The sequence below is a fragment of the Kwoniella newhampshirensis genome, chromosome 4 (assembly GCF_039105145.1).
Source record: "Kwoniella newhampshirensis strain CBS 13917 chromosome 4, whole genome shotgun sequence".
Taxonomy (NCBI): domain Eukaryota; kingdom Fungi; phylum Basidiomycota; class Tremellomycetes; order Tremellales; family Cryptococcaceae; genus Kwoniella; species Kwoniella newhampshirensis.
Window position 1 is genome coordinate 977,255 of NC_089958.1, and position 18,735 is coordinate 995,989.

The following is an 18,735-nucleotide window of genomic DNA, read 5'->3' on the forward strand; positions in this document are numbered from 1 at the left end:
CACACGATGGTCCAAGCTCAAGCGTCCCCCGCTCTTCTTCTCGAGGCACTTCGAGCTCATCTTCTCCCTTCTCCTATCTTTCCTCGCTTACAGTCCGCCCTCGAGATATACGCCCATTTCCAGATCTTGTCTCGACAGCTGAGATCGGAAGCCCATCGTGCAGTCATGATCCAGGAAGAGATGCTGCAAGAGCTCGATGCGGCAGGCTATGATCCGATCGAACAGGTTAGAAGGGGGACGTTGAATGAATATGATGGACAGATCATAGGAAATATTGGGAAGAGAGACGGGGACGATATGATGTTTGGATTCTCGTTGGAGTTCAGGAAATACGTGAGTGGTCTGGACAGCACGTTCCGGACGATCTAAAGTGACAGAGTGCAACAACTGATATCGAATGTTGGTGATGGGAAGTATTTCGCATTCCTGCTCTCATCACCCACTCTAACGCCCAAAACGGCTCACGACGTACGAAATGTTATCGACACGTATCTGCCTGACCTCGCTCAATCATCCATCGCCTCAACACCAGTTCCACTATTCATAAGCTGTATGACATCTTCTCAAGCCGAAATACTTGGGCTTTACCGTCAGACTGTACTTGGGTGGTATGATCGTGCTCAGGAATCCCTGGCGTGAGTTACTTACATGCTTCATCATCAATCAGATATCTGTAAATGATAGTACTGAAAACTGCTATCCCTTAAACAGCAGAGGTGAATGTTCCCTCCCGTTCGAGACATTCTACTCTGGACAGAAAGGTAGAGGTCAGCGAAAACGGGATACGTTGGTGCATAATCTCATCAAGGAGGCAGAAAAGGTCGTGAGGGACGTGGAGCAGATGCGAAACGTATTCGAAAATCAAGAAGATACAGAAGTGAAGGAGGAAGAGGAAGAAGAAAAGGAGGAAGAGGTGGAAGGAGAGGAAGAGGGTATTGACACCGCTTACATGATTGTTGGAGCAAAAGGGGAAGGCTTGCGCGCGGATAGTAATAGACGAGTAAGTGGATTAGCGGTGCAGTTGTAAACTGACTAACTCCGGTTCTTGTAGCACACCTTTGGTCCATCTACATCCTCTAATGCACATAATGGGGCAGCGTTGCCCTACCTCGCTACACTCTCCTCTTCTCATCGTTACCGTTCGTCTCTACCTGTCGCGGGTCCTTCCCGTTTGCGCGATCATCCTGCACTGTTGTCGCCTCGACCCGGATTCATCACCGACACTCGTCGAAGCCACGAGAGCCATGTTCATGCACAACAGGAGCCTAACGGTGCGGCTGGCAATGTCAGCTCGGAGGCCGAACCGCCTGCTCGACTGTCCACTACGGCGGGATCACAAGATCGGCGAAAAACAACCGCTTTCACTCCAACTAGGGCAGAGTCTGGCATAGCTACACAACAACCTAGATCTGCCGCAGCTCCCGCTTCATCAAGTGCCAAGCCAAACAAACGCCCTCGACAATCTTTTCCGCCAAGTGGACCAGACTATACAGTCCGAACGAAAGATTTCGGCGACAACATCGATAGAGAAAGATTGCGACCTTTCGACAATAGCGAGTTTTACAAGTCGAAGAAGGCACGTTCATCGTGATCGTGGTGTACGATGAGAGTCGAGAAGAGGAGGTGACATCGAGTCATATAATCATGCTATGCAGTATCGTTTGTGATTTGAATGTATGTGTGTGTATAGTAAACCTTCTCAATCCCGCCTTGTCTACTGTTCAGGAACCCCAGCAGCCTTGTTTCCACCTGCTGCTTCCCATTTACCCTTTGCCTCAAGCACCTTTTCAGCGACAGTCTCCGCTGTGGTGGCTTTGCCGAAAGCGTCGACGAACTGTCCTAATGGGTCCATGAGGTAGAAGAAGATACTAAGGGAGGTTGCTATGTCAGCCGGAGTTCGTAGAGAACATTGACGGGAGGATGGACTTGCCTGTGATCGACAAGGTAATCATCGGCGGCGGTTGCGTCTGGCGGTGTGGAGAAGTATACTCTGTACATCTTGCATGTCTTCTTGACGGCGTCGTAATCGCCAACGAGGCCCTGCATTCTCGGGTGGAACTCTGTGGACAGGTGTGATCAGCCTCGACTTTGATGCGGCTCCGAGGGGTTCTTCCCTTCGCACGAACTTCCATACTTGTCGAGATATGGTTGGTAACTCACCCTGGATGTACTTCTTCAGTTGAGGTAACGTATCTCTCGCTGGATCCACACTGATGAAGACGGGCAACACCGTTGGTTTTCCCACGGCCTCATCAACCATTTCGACCGCCTCTCCCATCTTATCCAATTCTTCCGGACAGATATCCGGACAGTGTGTGAATCCGAAATAGATCAATGTCCATTTACCCAACAGGTCCTTCTCTGTGAATTCTTTCCCGTCCTGGTTGAGTAGGGAGAAGGGACCGCCGATGGATGGTTTGCCGATGGATTTCGAGGCGAGATCGGCTTGTCGACGTGCTTGGACAGCAGCTTTTTCAGATTCGAAATACATGTAGAGCCCGACACCCGTCAAGAGGAAGAGAGCGGCGGCTTTCCACGTGAATGGCTGCAGTCCAAAGCGCAAGACAGTCGAGGATCGTCATTGATAATTGGAAAGATAGCGTAGCAGGTATTTATCGAGTGAGTCAAGAGGGAAATAAGCATTAGATGGAGTTATCGTCGATGCACATCAGCAAGCTTGTTCTGAGTTTCGTGAACAAGGACCCAACCCACGCCTACAGCAGCTTGATCCCTCGCTTTCGCTTGTTGTTCATCCATACCAGAAGGCGGTGTCGGTGTTGGTGACGCATATCCTCTTCTGAACACAGCAGTACTGGAAGGAAGTACCATCGGTGATCGACGACGGAGTGGTGTTGTCGCAGGAGTAGACGACCGGGAGCGCAAACCCGCGCTTAGCCGGAGGGAGCTTGACGCTTGGCAGATTGTGGAACGCAGGGGATTCATCTTGGGCGATCTTCGTGTGGTGTGACACTGATGAATGGACAAGTAATTCCGGAGTAGATGTGTATATGTGGATGATATATGGAGAGACGATTCCGATTTCAAGCGAAGAAAGTGGGTTGAAATGACAATCACGTGATCGGAAACCGTACGGTGGCAAAAGCAAAAGTTGAGATGCAAATGTTTACAACTGACTTGATCTTGCACATCCGCAGGACACGCTCAAGTAACAGCTCGAAAGTGTGACCCAGTAGGGAGATAGCCCTCAGACGGATATTCAAGATGGACAGACCGGTCGGTACTGCTCCTGCTTTTGGAGGATCATGGGCCGCTCTGAATCCACCTTTGACACCTTGGATGTGAGTGATTCACTTTCTCTTCAGGTCATCCACTCAGAAGTCCAGGAGGTGGGGAATCAACATAGCTGTCTTCTCTCCTTGTGTGTTGCAAACGTCTGAGCTAACACGTTGAATTATCCCAGCATGGACGTGATCAATAAACAGGGCTTCGTCAATATGACTCCAGTGCAAGCCGGTACCATCCCCCGAGCTATCAAGAACCAAGATTGTGTTGTCGAAGCCGTAACAGGTTCTGGGAAAACACTCGCATTTGTCATCCCCGTTCTTGAGAGAATATGTAGGAAAGAGCGGAGATACAAGAAGGGAGAGGTGGCAGCTGTTGTGGTGGCTCCTACTCGGTGAGCCAGCTGCTTTGCGCTGCTTCCGCCAAGGCCTCACCTCTGACCTTGTTATCTGCTCTGTATCTGTCATCTCAGCGAACTCGCTCAACAAATTCATGAAGTTTTTCACTACTTTCTTGCCTCGCTCATCCCTCCAGAAACCGAGGACGAATCAAGCACGAACGGCGGACCGATCGCCTCATCATCTCGTTCACCTCCACCACCTCCTTCCCCTGCAGCTTATCCTCTTCCCTGCTTGATCACCTCCGGTACACCTACGCCTTACGAAACCTTTCTTTCCCTATCTTCGAACATCCTCATCGGCACTCCCGGTCGTCTTGCGTCCTTCCTACTCTCCCCACGAGGCATGTCAGTCGTCCGAGTTTCGGAACTGGACGTACTGGTACTGGACGAAGCGGATAGATTACTGTCCAGTCCGGATCATAGAAGAGATGTGGAGAGAATCATGAAACATCTGCCGAAACAGAGGAGAACACACTTGTTCTCCGCTACGATGACTGATGCGGTGGAGGATATGATCGGTTTAGGTTTGAGAAATCCAGTCAGGATTGTTGTCAATCTGAAAGACAAGAGGAAGGGGGAAGAGCCGAAAGAAAGGAGGACACCGACGGGGTAAGTCAATCAATGCCTGATAACCGTGGGCCTGTGATACTGATGTTATACTTCGTCAAGGTTGCAAAATACCTTTTTGGTTTGCAGATACGCAGAGAAGACATTGCAACTGACTCGACTTCTGTCTGCCGAATCGAAGAGAAATGAAGCGGCGAAGTATATCGTCTTCTTCTCGACCTGCGCAGCCGTTGATTACTTCTACAGAGTGAGTCGCGTTCGCTCTTCTCATCTCTCTGCCTTCGTTTGACTCTTGCTGACACACTTTGACCTTTCTAGATACTATCCCGCCTTCCTGCTTTATCCAAGTTACACCTCACTTCTCTCCACGGTGATCTCCCGCCCAAAATCCGGGAAACAGCTTTATCGACATTCGTAACCCACCCCTCATCACATCTCAATCCTTCTGTCCTTCTTTGTACAGATGTGGCAGCGCGTGGTGTAGACTTCACCGACATAGACGTTGTGATTCAGTACGATCCACCGACGGATCCCAAGACATTCAGTCATAGAGCTGGGAGGACTGCGAGGGTTGGGCGCAAAGGAAAGGCCGTGGTCTTACTAGGGAGGGGAAGGGAGGAGGATTATGTCGGTGAGTGGTTGGTCGAAAATTGACCTATTGCTGATCGCGTACAAAGACTTTTTGAACGTCCGGAAGATACCATTGACGAGACAGCCGTATCTTGATGACGACTTGGAGGGATCTGAGACGCCTTCAATTCTTGATCAAGGCGCATTGGACCTCCTTGGAGATATACGGAAAATAGTTCTAACCGACCGAGAACTGGCAGATAAGGTAAGTCCTTAATAGCAATCTCTGCCTGGGATCCCATGACGGATGGCGACACGGCTGCTGAAGAAAGAAAAAATGGTTGCTGACTACATCCTTTTTCTGTCAGGGCGCAAAATCATTCGTGTCATCGTACCGGGCATACTCGAAGCACGAAGCGTCGTTCATCTTCCGTCTTGCCGATCTCGACTTCTACTCCTTAGGCGTTGCGTACGGACTTTTGCGGCTACCCGCAATGCCAGAGATCAAAGACTGGAAGAGAAGACAGGAGGTGGAGGCAAAGCGACGTGCTAAAGTCGTAGCGGAGGGCGGGGAGGTGGAACTCAAGAATGAAATACCTTGGGAGGATGCGGATATCGACGTGAGTGCATTGTCGCCTGCAATGGCTATGACCCGTATGACGCGATGCTATTCGATCGGATGAAAAGTCTCAAGCGCTGATCATCGCAATATGCCATCAGTTTGACAAATATGCTTACGCATCCAAAACTCGGGAAGCAGCACGTCTAGCTACTATTCTCAAAAGAGCCACTGAGCTCAAACCCGACTACGCTGAAGCTCGAACGAAGCGAAAGATCAAAGCGGAGATGAGGGAAGCATGGTCCGAGCAGAAAGAAAGGCGGGACAAGAAGGATGAGAGAAGAAGTAAGAAGGACGCGAAGAAGCAGTATGAGTGGGAACAGGCTCAGGCGCAATCGGAGAAAGACGGACAAGGTGTTCTGGTCAAGGGTGACCTGGGTCCTATTGCGAGAGCTAGAGCGGAGAAGAGAGCGAGAATGCTCAAATCCCAAGAAGGCGGAGAAGGAGGTAGGCGTGATGATGATGATGATGATGATGATGATGAGAAAGAGATGAGGACGGAATACAAGGCGATGAAAAAGGAGTTGAAGGACGAAAGAGCGAGCAAGAAAGCGAAGAAAGAGATCGGTGGTGGTAGTGGGGGTTTGGGAGGTGGCGGTGGAATGTTCGATGATATGGAGTGAGGCGCTTCCGATGGGAATCGATGTGGATGGAATGTACCATGCTATGTCACGTTGCAGTCGATGACAAGAATGATAGTCATCAACAACAACTCAAGCAACGCGCTTAGCCCATGCAAGCATCTCGTACATCTGCATACAACGACACAAGTTCTACATTGGTCGACATGTATATCACCAGATCAGGCCCAAGGATTCTCGTCCATCCCTTCGCTCATCGCATGTTTTGGCGGTTCGATAGCCACACTCCTCTCAATCTCCTCTACAACTTCACCGTGCTCGACTTCCTCCCCATTTCCTCGTAGATCTCTGTCTTCCGGACTTCTCCCATACACCTTCTCCACTTCCTTCAATCTGCCATCTGCCACAGGAACAGCAGTGTCACCGTCCGTAGCGACTACGGTTTTCCGATAGACGTGAGCCGGAGCTTTGGTCTGCGGTTCTCCTTTTCTCCTCTCTCTCGTTCGAGCAGCTTCAACAGCATCTAAATCCTCTGTGACTAGATCCACTGCGTCCGAGGGTAACGGTTTATATCCATTTGCCGTAGTCACAGGTTCATCGGGATCCGGATCAGAAGAGATATCGTCATCATCATCTTCATCGTCACCTCCGAGGGCGAAAGGGGATGCGTCGTTGGCGGGATCGGGTGGTTGTGTCGGTGATGTTGATAGGTTCACGGGTATTACCTTGTGCAGTTGTCTCCTTGTCCAGCGCAGCTGTTCACCTAATATCCCATTTTCGACCGGTCGCTCTTGCTCGCCATCGTAAAGCCATGCACCTTCGCCTGATGGATTGATGAGATGCCCGTTCGGGGTGGAAACGCCACTTCCGTCCACCGGTGCTGGTCGATCTGCCCCTGTTGTAGAAGACTTTCAGCACCGTCAAAACCCCCTATCGCAACACAACTTACAAGCGCCATACACCCCCTTCCGATTCTTCTTCCCCTCTCTTCCCTTGCCTTTTCCATTGCCTTTCTTGCTCTGACTCACCAGACTACTATTGGTTCGTCCTCTTCCAAGACCAGGTCTAGAACCCTCGTCATCATTGCTTAAGGCACCTCTTTTCCATTTGCCGGCCAAGATCCCTTCCTCTTCTTCCCACTGTCGTTTCCTTCTCTGCTCCTTACTGACATCAACATTAGGGAATCCTGCGTATCCTATCCTCCTCGCTCGCTCGTACATCATATCCTCCTCATCGTCCGCGGAATGGAATCCGATACTAGGAGCATCCGAGTCATCCGAATCACTATCGAACAACCCTCCCCCACCTCCTAATTGCGCATCCTCATCAATCTCATCAGGATCATCGCTGAACACTCTATCCGCCTGATGAGGTAGAAGTGGAGCATATCCTTCTCTGGCGGCGAGTCTCTCGTCAATTCTACGCTTGATGGCGCTGAGGGGTCCTGTCTCTCCCTTGTTCCTAGCTTCATCGCCAGGCATTGGCATCCAATATTTCGCTTTTCCGCCCTTGACATATCGCAAACCCGCTTTGATACGCCTTTGTCGACCGAGTCCATAATGCAATCCACCTTCTGCAGGTTCGTAAGCTTGATATGACACTCCGCGACCTTTGAGCGTGTCTTTGGTGTCTTCCCAGACGTCCTTGAATCCAAAGGCGTCGCGGAATGCGTAAATGAACGGGAGTCGAGCTGCATAGTTCAGATTTTCGTCGATGTAGTCGCTCGCTTGGAAGGCATATTGCTATATGTCTGTCGTCAGAGGTGTACCCGACAAGAGGAAGGTGCGCAGGACTTACATGGGCGATGGCAAAGATAGGCATTTCAAAACAGATCAACGAGTCGACGAGAGCAAGGGACATATGCTCCGCATCGGTGTACGGTCCAACTGCATCGGCTTGTCAGCATATGATGCAGTGGCGCGCAAATGAGTCGCTATCTGGACGAACCTTTCTTGATGGCATGCACTGCGACCAGGAGGGAGATACCTATACTCTGCCAGAATGAGAAGAAAAGGATACCCTTGACACACAAGAATTTGGCTACAAGCGAGGCTCGTCGTCAGTCCTGTCTCTGCTTATTGCGGGGTGAGTCTTAAGTACGTACGGACAGGCCTAAACGGCTTGAGATCCTGGCTGACAGCTACCCAGAACATGGCCAGACAGCTATCAAGGATTCATGTCAGTCATTGAGCAACTTACCTTTAAGCTACCCGGACTTACTATAAACTGAGACAGATACTTGTGTTGTAGATGACACTGATGTACGTGTAACCCGAGTCTGCAGCGAAATTTCCCTCTCTATATGTCCCCGTGGCTTTCATTATGATAGTAGCAACGACAAGTAACGGTTTGACCTGGACATATTCTGTAGTGCAATCTGATCAGCTGTAATCTATGCTTTTGGGAGATAACCAGGCCACCAGTCTGCTAGTACTCACGCAAGACACCCCTTTTGAGGTTCAGCAAAACCCAAGGATCGCTTACATCCATAGGACGTAGGAATAGACCAACAGGGAAAGGATGCGGGATAGGAGGTCGACCGTGTAGAATAATCAGGAGAGATCTCTCTCCCCCCAAGTATGTGATGAGAAGCTGCAGGAAAGTGTAGATGACAAAGGCCTACAGCGGGACACAGCCATTAGCTAGTTCAAGGCATGGAAGGGTTTGTCTCCACTGTGCACAAGAGTCATTGGATCAGCGACTCACCTCGTATAGATCTCGCACAGCATCAATGAAGAATGCAGCTTCCAGGGAGAAGATTGCAATCAGTGAAGAGATAGCATAGAGGGGTACCCTACCGGTCATTCGTCAGCTACAGCTCGACTGACCCACACTAGCGGATGACATGATCCTTTTCACTGTACGTGAAGCGCAAAGGCATGATCACTCACATTAGCATGATTCGTACGACTGCTCTCTGTAATGTCGGTTTCCTATAATTTTTCAATTGCAAGGTGATAGACATGACGGAGACGCCGGTGGCTGTAATGCGACAATACCGACTCAGCACACAGGTCATATAGCGTAAGGCGTTGTACCGAGATGATATATTGAGGGCAAGGGACGCGGCAAACAGGGGAGACGATCAACTCACCAACAGCTGTGAAAGCACCGCATAGTGCCAGTAACCAGATAGGTAATGAGTTACCAGCTCCAGCCGACGGCACCTCGATTAGTACAGGCGAGGAAGAGGGAGGGGGACTGTCAGGGAAGTTCGGGAGGGACATCCTGTTGAAGCGGCTAAAGGTAATGTCGCTCTGAAGGCGAGAGAGGAAGGAGTGGACTCGAAGTAGCCGAGTCGAGACGGGAACGATGGGTCCTGTGTGCGCTCGTTGTCACAATGCTATGTCGAACCTCGGGCGCTGTCAATCGCAATATATATAGAGATACCCTCCCTCTTCCACAGCCCTATGGATCTTAGAGGGAGGTGTGTGTGTGATAATCAAACTAGTGGAAACGGAAGATGAACGATGTTACAATAGACACGGTCGATGACGATTGGTGGCAAAGTGGAAAGATAATCGCTACCCACGCGTGCTACCTACGGAGATGTTTTCGTCTCCTCAAAATGATAACTCGACTTCGTTGCTATGTTCTGCCATTCTGTCATGCACTCGTTCAAAGCATCGTGAAGACATGCTCGCTAGCTGCATTGTAGCATGTCATACAGTACAACATATAGATAACGGCCAAGACCAAGCTCAAGCTCAGGTGTGCTCGTCCTCCCCTGTTGACGCTTCCGGACCTGTTGAGTGACCTTCATCCACCGTAGGACGGTCATCCGACGTCTCATCTCGCTCGCCTCCATCTCCATCCACTTCATCGCCCTTTGTCGCTATCGAATTCGTATCTCTTTCCTCTATCACGCTCAGTTCGCGTCTGGCCCGCCCACTTTCGTTTTTGCTGGCGGGTTCTCCGTCAAGCCAACCGTCATGACGACCCATCACAGACTCTACAGTTGTCTCCGGTTCCACGGGCGCAGTCACAGTCGTCGGGAACGATGTCATCTTACCCGGTGACGATGCACGGCCAGGAGTTGAGCTGGATGGTGAGGAATGTGTACGGGTGAGATTTGGCGTTGGCGATTGAGGTGCACTAGAGTCAAGTAATCCGAGGCTGCGAGTCAGCATGGAGAACGTCAGCAATATGTTGTGGAAAGTGGGAAAAGGAGCCGTCACTCACGGAGCAAGCACACTGAAGATCTGCCCTTCTTCCTTTGGCGGTCCATACGAGTCGAAGGGATCTGGTATGGACATTACCAAGGGCTCCAAGATGGGATCACTGGCTTTGCCCGAAATCTTCTCGTAGAAGTCGAGCTGACTTCGAACGACAAATGCGACTTTGTGAAGAACTGTGTCCCAGACCTGATCAGATTGATAAGCTTGAAAGAAATCCCGCTAAGAAAGCAAACAGCAGCTTACCTCGTCCTCGCCTTCCAAAACTTCCTCGTGATAGCTCGCCTTCAGAGCATCCAGCTCGTCAACCTGTCTCTGTAATTCTGCGAGAGCTTGTCTGAACTGTTGTAAATCTGAAAAGGGTCTCTGAAGTTCAGCCACGTCACACATGCTCACATGTACGTCTTCCGATTCTTCTCACCTCTTTTCCGTCTTCTCCCGCCCTTGAGGTTCTCCGACTCGGTCTTTCTTATCCGTTGACTTTGCTCATGCAATGATTTCTCGTAACTCGCCAAGCGATCCGCTGTCACCAACTTGTATTCGTCCAGCGCCTCCAGGAGTGGGATTTCGAATTGACGATACACTGTATCTGCCAGGAGTTGTTCGTGATTCGAGATGAGATATTGTAGTCCTGATGCACCGGCTAAGGCCGAATTGGCAGAACGACAACCTTTCACCCTTGATAGTACATACGTAGTCAGCTCTTATCCTGTGTAGACGTACTGTCAACATACCGAGAGCAAGCTTCCATGGCTGTGGCCAATGCTGCAGTCGCCGATGACATCGCCAACAGGGCATTGCGATATGCTTTAGCAGCAGCCATCAGCTGCTCATACTATCTCGTCAGCTCAATTTCTGTCACGAAGAACAATTGCACAGCTTACATCCTCGAAGCAGGCAATGGATTGTCGCAGATCTTTCCTCGTTATCAGCGCATGGTTCTCCGGCAGGTTCACTTTGGATCCGCTCGTCGTGGTTGAGAACTGTACAAGCCGACATCAGTACAGGTAGCAATGGCCCCTCGAGGATGAGAAGTCACTCACGGTCGGGGAAGGTGGTCTGTCACCCCATGCTGAAGGAGCTATGCTTGAGCTTTGGCTCTTCGTGGAATCATATCGAGGTCTGACAGTAGGAGACATCTCGTCACTCGCGAGGCTATGAGTACGTCGGTCGCCAAGTAGCTGGAATGACTTGTGAGAGGAATGCTTGTTGAGATGGGATCCGGATGTTGTTGTTGAGTTCCGGTCGGAATCTGATTTGACCCGAGCGACCACGCCACGCGCTTGGACCGTGCACGCGATGCGGTGATAACGGCAGAAGGACAAGCGAGTAAATGCCACGTCATGCCAATCCATAACGCCGAGCAGCGTCTGAACGGACGCTTCCCCTCGCTCAAAATTCTATCTCAACTTCCTCGTTTGTACTTATACCCTCGAACAATTTGAACGGAGTGAGTAGACCCCTACCTTCTGTGTTTCTCCTCTTCTCCCTTCGTGATCCTACTCGACCACCCCGACAAGAGAGATACTAATGATATCATTCCAGGACACAAAAGTTCGATTCCCTACCCAACTCTCGATGGAGGGTCTCGCGTTCCCGTCTCCAAGACTCAACCAGAAGAGGCGGCGAAAACATAACCACTCTTTGCGTCATTCCCGGTGATAACCAAACCTGTTATAGCACGTCTTCTCATTGTACCCCTTTCCTTTTTTTGGCCAGATATGAGGTGGACCTGGTCTTGTCAAAGAGATATGTGGTCCGCGATGATCTCTGGTGGGGATTGTGGGGAGAGGCGTTAGGAGGACCGACATTCTTTCTAGTAACATTCAAACTGTATTTCATTTTGTAAATCTCCATTGTACCTCTAGTTGTATTGCCAGTAAACACGATCTACGTTACTGGTCACGCATGCTCCTGTCGTTTGTGACACAAAATTTCGTCAAGGGGGGCCTGATTTTTAGGGGTCCCCTCAGCGCGCAAAAGATCTCAGACACAAATACCTCTCAATCCTTTTACATCGTTGATGATAAATGATGTACTAAGCTTCGTGTATGCTGTTGAGACCCCGTCCACTTGCCTCTCGCAATTCGATTGCGATACATGCCGTTCCCCTGCTCGCATGCTCATTTCTCCTCTCAACCTTCCTTATCCTCGAAATGCTTCTCGAGCTTGTCCAGCTGTTGTCGCATAGCCTTGATCTCGCGATGCACAACAGCGCTTTCGGTAAGCGCAGTGCTGAGAGTGAAACCCTATCAGCAAGGCTTTCAAGATGGGCGCGATGTTGAACGTGTACTCACTTCGGGAAAGTCTTCACCAAGTCTTCGAATTTGAAGGTCGAGATCTCCCCATCCTCATCGTCATCACAATCGGGATCCTCGATCTTGGGATCACCATCCTCGTCGGGCGGTGGGCCAGAGAAGTAGGCTCGTAATCGTCTGTTACGCGAGTGAGAAATTTGCGATTCGAACAGCGCGATGACGCAAAGGGGCACAAAGAAGATCGTGGTCATGACATATCTGTTGATAACTGTATACCATTCTTTGGGCAGGAACCATCTGAGAGCCGATGATGAATGGTGAGCGTTCGCGTAAGATAGTGAGAGGGCATACTCACTCGAAAGGGGCGATGAAGATTGCCTCAATGAGATTGAAGGGGGCGGGACTGTAGATAGTCAGCTGAAGCACTGCGGTTGTATTTCGCAACGGAAGAGAAACTTACTAGACATAAGAATCAGGAGCACGAATCCTGATTCGAGTCAGTCAGCGTGCGATTCATACGCTGCAGCATACTTACAAGTCGATCGTCTTGTGCGCGAAGAACAGTAAATACTCCTCAGTCTCGTTCTCCGTGATATCTGAGTATGCCGAGCCAAATAGGGCAATCAAGACGTTGACAAGAATGATAGTGGAAACGAAGTTCCAGGCGTAGAAGATGACGAGACCAAAAGGATAGCCGAATCTCTCAGATGGGGATTCAAAGTCTGGTGATCTGTTCAGGCGTCAGGTACGAGCCGATGCTGGCCACGCAGACTATAGGTAGATGACGCTCACCCCAGCAGAGCCTGTATAAGGTTATTGACCACAATTCCATGTCCACCGGTCTCTCCATCAGCAGCGTCGAGGGCGTATAACGACTGCGCCAAGTGCTGTCAGTCTCTTGTTTCGCTCAGGACGCCAACATGAATGCTAACCTGAACAAATCCGATTGCCATTATACCCAGCCTGCCGGAACGTCAATAACGCTCTTCAAAGCGACGAACGATGAGTAACTCACAGGATGAAGAAGATGGTGGACTCTCGTCTAAGATAAAGTCAGCATCTTTCTGCTATTAGAATCCAAATCGACTTACAGCATTCGAGACACAACCACTTGCAATGTTCCAACCTAGACAAAATCAGCATCCAGACTTCGCGCTCAGGTAGGGACCACGTACCGTCTTATATCCGTCGAAAACGGTGAGCTGACATCTTGTCATCAGCTTATTCGGAATAGGATTTTGTCACTTAGTCGGTCAACTCACTAACTTCATCCAGATGAGAGGCGCCACGCAAGCCAGTACTTGGAAACTTCGGAAGTGCAGCATCTGCGCATCCTTCTCCCTAGTCGGTTCGAGACTGAGCCCGGCTACCCGAAGACCAAAAGCAGTAAGAAGAAGGCCGTCTGTGAGGAAGCTGACTACCGTCCAGAATCCCTAGCGACAAACTGATCAGTCCCTCTCCAAGCGTTTGCAATCATACTCACTATGGTAGCGAATGGTTTTGGGGCAATCCTGACGATCTGCGAGGAAAATTAGAGCTTTAAATCACTGTGACTTTTGGGGTATACTCACCTTGAACAGCTTTACGAGCTCTGTTGAGTTGATCAGCCGTTAGCAAAGAGTCACGAGTCTTGACCATCTGACCCACCTTCCAGCAAGAAGGAGACTGCCATGGTATACAAGATGACCTCATAGGCATTCCAGTTCCGTTCGGGGTCGATAGTGTCGAGCGGACTGTGAAGCCAGGTCAGTCTGCATGGAGCGCTTTTCGGCCGGAATGAAGAAGACATACCTCTGCACACTCTGAGAATATACTGTTCAAGCCAGTGAGTCAGCCCATTGTTCAAGATTCCTTACGATGAGGTAACTCACCAAAGAGAAAGACGAACCAGACCACGACTCTGAAGAAAGACTGATAACGAGGAACGGCCATTCTCTCGGGGTTCATATGGTCCCAGAACTGACCGGATTCTGTCTTCTCGTATGGTACATAGTCAATGTCCATATCTTCGTTGTTCCTCTGTACCCAGTCTCCTCGCCAAAGCGAGTTGACAACATGTTGCGCTTCCGAAGAGGAAAGGAAGATCTACAGGAGCGATTTGGTCAGTAGCGGTCCATTTTCTTGACGAGAAAATCTTGAGGGCAAGACGTACGGTACAGTGCTGATCTATGGCGGTTTCCAAAGCGGAAGTTGGCGCAGAGGTATCCCCATCACTCTCCCTGTACCTGTATCGAGTACTCATAACGCTTTCCAACCTGTCCACACTCAGGTTGTGCACGATCCTCCTTGCTAAAACCTCAGCGGCAACAGCTCGGACCAAGTTCTCATCGTAATCTGCTGGGTTGGCGTAGGCATCTCTGGTGAACGTCGCTTTGGCTCGGAGAAGGCTGAGCAGATCGTAGTCAGAATCCCGATAATCTAAGGCTTGGGGCTATAGGAAGGTTGCGCAAAGCAATTGATGGAATCACTCACCAGAAGGGGACAGCTTCGCCAAAGTCTCCACCAGCTTTCGCAAACGCCTCAATCACCTCTGGAGTGATGATGCTGCTCGTCGCGTCTGATATATCGGAGATCTCCACTTCGACCGGTAAGAGACGTGTGACCAAAGCTCGACATCGCTTGATGAGTTCTGTTACACAAGGGCATTTCAGCGCCGTGACGATGCGAGGAACATATCCCGTCGAGCAAGTACAAGCGCTCACTGGAGATAGTGTCCTGTGATACAATCAATTGTGAGCTTAATGCCAGAGTTCAGCGGCATCGACACGACTTACAGGTTCAGGATTGCACGAGTGAGTACTCAGGATTGAGCGTTGCTCTTCCACAGCCTGCTCTTCATTAACCCGCATCTACCATGGGTTGTATGTCAGCACGACCCACCAGAGCGTCTCCCATCTTGTCGCTTTGGACGATTCGTGGCCGATCGATGTGAGAGCAAGTGCCAAGAAGGAGACTTGCAAGTGGGGGAGACGGGTAGCAACAGATTGTCTTTTTGACCGGGGTGAACATGACGTCGCGCTCAACTCGGTTTATCCCTTTGTATCCCCACGTGTTGAATCAGAAATCAGGCACGATACCCATTTGACGTCAGTTCCTCCGACTCTCCCATTCTCTCAACCATAGCATAGGGCATGATCAACAACAACAACAACAACAACAATAACAGCGACGACAGAAACGACCATCATACACTCGGCTCATATCCATCATGGGACTCCTCAACAAGTTCAAAGATCAACTATCCTCCTCGTCGCCCTCTTACGATTTCCCACCACCTCCTCATCCTATTCCCCTGGGTCCATCCGCAATCTTCCGATACAGGAAACAGAGAGGTATCAACCTCGGTTCATGGTTCTCGTTAGAACGATGGATCTCTCCTCATGTATTCAGAGGAGCTGCAGAACCGGGACAGAGCGATTACGATGTGGCGAGAGGAGGAAGTGATGCGAAGCGGATATTGGAGGAACATTGGGATACGTGGGTGACAGAAGATGATTTCAGGTGGATTGCAGAAAGGGGTTTCAACTGTGTCAGATTGCCTGTGAGTAGGGGTCCGTATCCAGTCATCGAGACTACCTTACTTACCGTCGGTCAACTAGATTGCGTACTACCATCTCTGTGGACCGTTGTTTGAAGTGTTGAAGGGTACAGACTTCGAGCCTTATCACCATGTCTTCGAAGGCGCTTGGGGAAGGATCAAACAAGCTGTGGAGATGGCAGGCTCGTACGGTCTAGGTGTCTTGATAGGTGAGTCTCTCTGTCCAAATGTGCTGCTTCATTATCCGAATTGATTCGTTGTATGTGCACTATGACAGATCTTCATGGAGCTGCCGGTGGTCAGAACCCGGATGGTTTGTCTACAATCTTTCCTTCTTGGCACTGAATCTGACCACTTGTGACAGCTCATGCCGGTCTGTCTCGTGGCAGAGTCGCTTTCTGGGACACGCATGCCAATCAAGCCTCCACTTCTCTTGCACTTCGATTCCTTGCCTCGCAGTTCGCTTCGGTGCCTCATGTGGTTGGCCTCGAGCTGCTCAACGAGCCCCAAAACAACTCAAAGTTACAAGGGTGGTACAATCATACCATCGATGAGATTCGGTCTGTCGCACCTCCCGATTTCCCGTTGTACCTCTCAGACGCTTGGGATACACAACATTACGCCGACTACATTGGTCGGCGAGACGATTTCGTCGTATTGGATCATCATCTTTATCGATGTTTTACGGGTGACGACAAACATAAGTCTGGAGTGGCCCACGCCAAGGAACTAAGGGGACATTTCAAAAGCGTCTTCGCGGGCCAATGCGGAGCTGCAAAAGGTGCTTTAGTAGTGGGAGAATGGTCGGGATCACTAGATCCTCAGTCTTTCACACCGGGTCTGCCAGATGGAGAGAAAGATGCACAAAGGAGAGAATTTGTCTTATCACAGATTGAGTTGTTCGAGAACCATGCGGCAGGGTGGTGGTTCTGGACATATAAGAAAGGGGATGGGTGGGATGCAGGATGGTCAGCTAGAGATGCGAGCACCGCGGAGATCATACCTTCTTGGGTTGGAGGTGGAAGGTTTAAGGGAATGCCACCTAGAGAGGTGAAAGATGCCGAGTTGCAAAGCGGTCATCGTGAGTGGTGGTTCTTCCAAATTCGCGACATATGTGAAGAGACACTGACACTCAACCTCATGCTAGACGCCCACACTTCTTATTGGCAAGCCAATGGTGAATCACCGGACCCCACGGTCTATGCTCCGGGCTTCTCACAAGGCTGGGATGATGCGCTCATCTTCCTCTCTGCTGGGAACGGTACCTCGACCAGTGAGATGGGTTTCGTCCTGCATTGGGCGGCTCGACGTAAAGCGGAGTACGAAGGTCGAGCAGGAAGAAAGTTGGGCAAAGCGACTTGGGAATGGGAACATGGATTTAAGCAAGGCGTGGAGGCTGCAAAGCGGGTTTGTCTGGCGTGAAGAAGCGCAGCTGAATGAATAGTATCGTGAAATTCATTATGTGCACAATCTGATTGGTAGTAAATGGCATTCCAATATAATGTATATAGATGAGACGATTGTGATGACATGTCCATGCCCTTTCAATTGACCTTGTCCACAGCTTAAGCAAGAACATTGCCTAAATCCATAGAGCGTAGTGTTCCGTTCTCTCCCTCTACTGAGAAGTACACGCCGTTGAGAGTTGCAGCGAGGACACTTCAGTATAGGGGAGTGTCGTGGGTGAAATCGTCGTCGGGGAGGGTACAGCATCATGGTATCATCGGCATGAAGAGACGCCTTTCCGGTGACGTAACCTTGACCAAGCTTCTGCTCTGTAATGTGACACGCGATACATATTTCGTACAATCTATTCAATCCAAGCAATGTGAGAGAAGCTGTCTACCTGTCAGCTTTTCGTCTTCAGTCATTTATAGAACAAAGAAGAAAAGGAAAGGATTGATGAGAGCTCCGATACCGTTGAAGATGGTTATACGCATTCTCCGGAGAGTCGCACAGTGTGAATACGATTAGGAAACTGTTTTTCGTCATAGCTCGGGGGACAGGAGAAGGGAGAAGAGCGGAATCAGACCAACGGAATGTTGACTCACCAATTATTCAAATCAGAATGTCCGCAAAATGTAGGAAAAGATGTCTGCTTGAGATGTAATCCAAGCTAAAACCTACTCAGCTCAGTGTTCGAATCCGTATTACACCCCTTGGCAACCTGTCCGGATCGCCAAGACGGCTCTTCGGTATCTCATCCTCCTTGTGAAAAAAAGAGAGATGAGAGAGGCAAGCGCTATTCCACGGGTTGACTCATACGACGACCAATCGCACAGCCTTGCAGAGCTGGCGGAGGACCCATTGACCTCCATGCTCTTCTTCCAATCGATCATGACAGCCGAATCTTCCTCCATACATCTCTTGTCCCCCTCCGAGGAGAGAGCTTTTGAAGTAGTATGAAAAGAAGACAGGTTGTAGAGGATCAAGAGGAGGAAGAGGGAGAGGGGGTAGTCACTCCTGGTAGTGGATCTAAGAACCGCGGGTAGTGGAGGGGATAAAAGGTGTGAAGGGGGGTGGATGGAGAGAAGAGGAGGCAAAGTATATCGAGTTGCATGGCGAGTCAGGTAGGAAATAGTAGTGTGATATTGGAATGTACGAAATGGACGAGAAGAGAAGAAAAGAAAGAAGAAGCAAGAATGAAGATGACTCTGCAATTGCAGCATGTACTTGAAGATACTCTTGAGAGAAGTTTGGTGGAAGAGTGAGTGCCACACCGTCCTGGATCCCGACATAACGCCGAGAGCATTGAACCCTTTCCTTATTTGACCCCTCCCAGCT

At 50.0% G+C, this 18,735-nt stretch overlaps 7 protein-coding genes across 7 annotated transcripts; 3 read left to right on the plus strand and 4 right to left on the minus strand.

Annotated features, from left to right (window-relative positions):
* Window positions 1-6: 6 nt before the first annotated feature.
* Window positions 7-1,591, plus strand: IAR55_002352 (uncharacterized protein; the record flags this gene model as incomplete). The annotated part of the gene is made up of 4 exons (XM_066945466.1): window positions 7-333; window positions 415-635; window positions 712-1,000; window positions 1,052-1,591. 4 exons carry the CDS (start codon window positions 7-9, stop codon window positions 1,589-1,591), a joined length of 1,377 nt encoding a protein of 458 aa, XP_066804155.1.
* Window positions 1,592-1,714: 123 nt separating this feature from the next.
* Window positions 1,715-2,943, minus strand: IAR55_002353 (uncharacterized protein; the record flags this gene model as incomplete). Its single annotated transcript, XM_066945467.1, has 4 exons — window positions 1,715-1,868; window positions 1,931-2,060; window positions 2,161-2,545; window positions 2,713-2,943. 4 exons carry the CDS (start codon window positions 2,941-2,943, stop codon window positions 1,715-1,717), a joined length of 900 nt encoding a protein of 299 aa, XP_066804156.1.
* A 279-nt stretch (window positions 2,944-3,222) lies between these two features.
* Window positions 3,223-6,022, plus strand: IAR55_002354 (uncharacterized protein; the record flags this gene model as incomplete). Its single annotated transcript, XM_066945468.1, has 8 exons — window positions 3,223-3,299; window positions 3,422-3,637; window positions 3,716-4,252; window positions 4,313-4,457; window positions 4,529-4,841; window positions 4,888-5,045; window positions 5,149-5,400; window positions 5,501-6,022. The coding sequence occupies 8 exons, from the start codon at window positions 3,223-3,225 to the stop codon at window positions 6,020-6,022; spliced, it is 2,220 nt and encodes a 739-aa protein (XP_066804157.1).
* Window positions 6,023-6,201: 179 nt separating this feature from the next.
* IAR55_002355 (uncharacterized protein) lies at window positions 6,202-9,207 on the minus strand (the record flags this gene model as incomplete). Its single annotated transcript, XM_066945469.1, has 10 exons — window positions 6,202-6,875; window positions 6,930-7,722; window positions 7,778-7,866; window positions 7,928-8,020; window positions 8,085-8,143; window positions 8,201-8,345; window positions 8,419-8,599; window positions 8,687-8,774; window positions 8,872-8,962; window positions 9,075-9,207. 10 exons carry the CDS (start codon window positions 9,205-9,207, stop codon window positions 6,202-6,204), a joined length of 2,346 nt encoding a protein of 781 aa, XP_066804158.1.
* A 480-nt stretch (window positions 9,208-9,687) lies between these two features.
* On the minus strand, window positions 9,688-11,294 carry IAR55_002356 (uncharacterized protein; the record flags this gene model as incomplete). Its single annotated transcript, XM_066945470.1, has 7 exons — window positions 9,688-10,096; window positions 10,163-10,344; window positions 10,402-10,508; window positions 10,577-10,833; window positions 10,890-10,981; window positions 11,040-11,138; window positions 11,199-11,294. The coding sequence occupies 7 exons, from the start codon at window positions 11,292-11,294 to the stop codon at window positions 9,688-9,690; spliced, it is 1,242 nt and encodes a 413-aa protein (XP_066804159.1).
* Window positions 11,295-12,290: 996 nt separating this feature from the next.
* IAR55_002357 (uncharacterized protein) lies at window positions 12,291-15,308 on the minus strand (the record flags this gene model as incomplete). The annotated part of the gene is made up of 21 exons (XM_066945471.1): window positions 12,291-12,390; window positions 12,453-12,710; window positions 12,769-12,816; window positions 12,874-12,900; window positions 12,949-13,143; window positions 13,206-13,288; window positions 13,346-13,376; window positions 13,429-13,455; window positions 13,505-13,539; window positions 13,589-13,615; window positions 13,676-13,846; window positions 13,897-13,932; window positions 13,985-14,004; window positions 14,061-14,146; window positions 14,205-14,226; window positions 14,285-14,498; window positions 14,566-14,800; window positions 14,886-15,042; window positions 15,116-15,128; window positions 15,188-15,241; window positions 15,294-15,308. The coding sequence occupies 21 exons, from the start codon at window positions 15,306-15,308 to the stop codon at window positions 12,291-12,293; spliced, it is 1,854 nt and encodes a 617-aa protein (XP_066804160.1).
* A 313-nt stretch (window positions 15,309-15,621) lies between these two features.
* On the plus strand, window positions 15,622-17,373 carry IAR55_002358 (uncharacterized protein; the record flags this gene model as incomplete). Its single annotated transcript, XM_066945472.1, has 5 exons — window positions 15,622-15,954; window positions 16,013-16,160; window positions 16,229-16,264; window positions 16,316-17,032; window positions 17,099-17,373. 5 exons carry the CDS (start codon window positions 15,622-15,624, stop codon window positions 17,371-17,373), a joined length of 1,509 nt encoding a protein of 502 aa, XP_066804161.1.
* Between the last annotated feature and the right edge of the window lie 1,362 nt (window positions 17,374-18,735).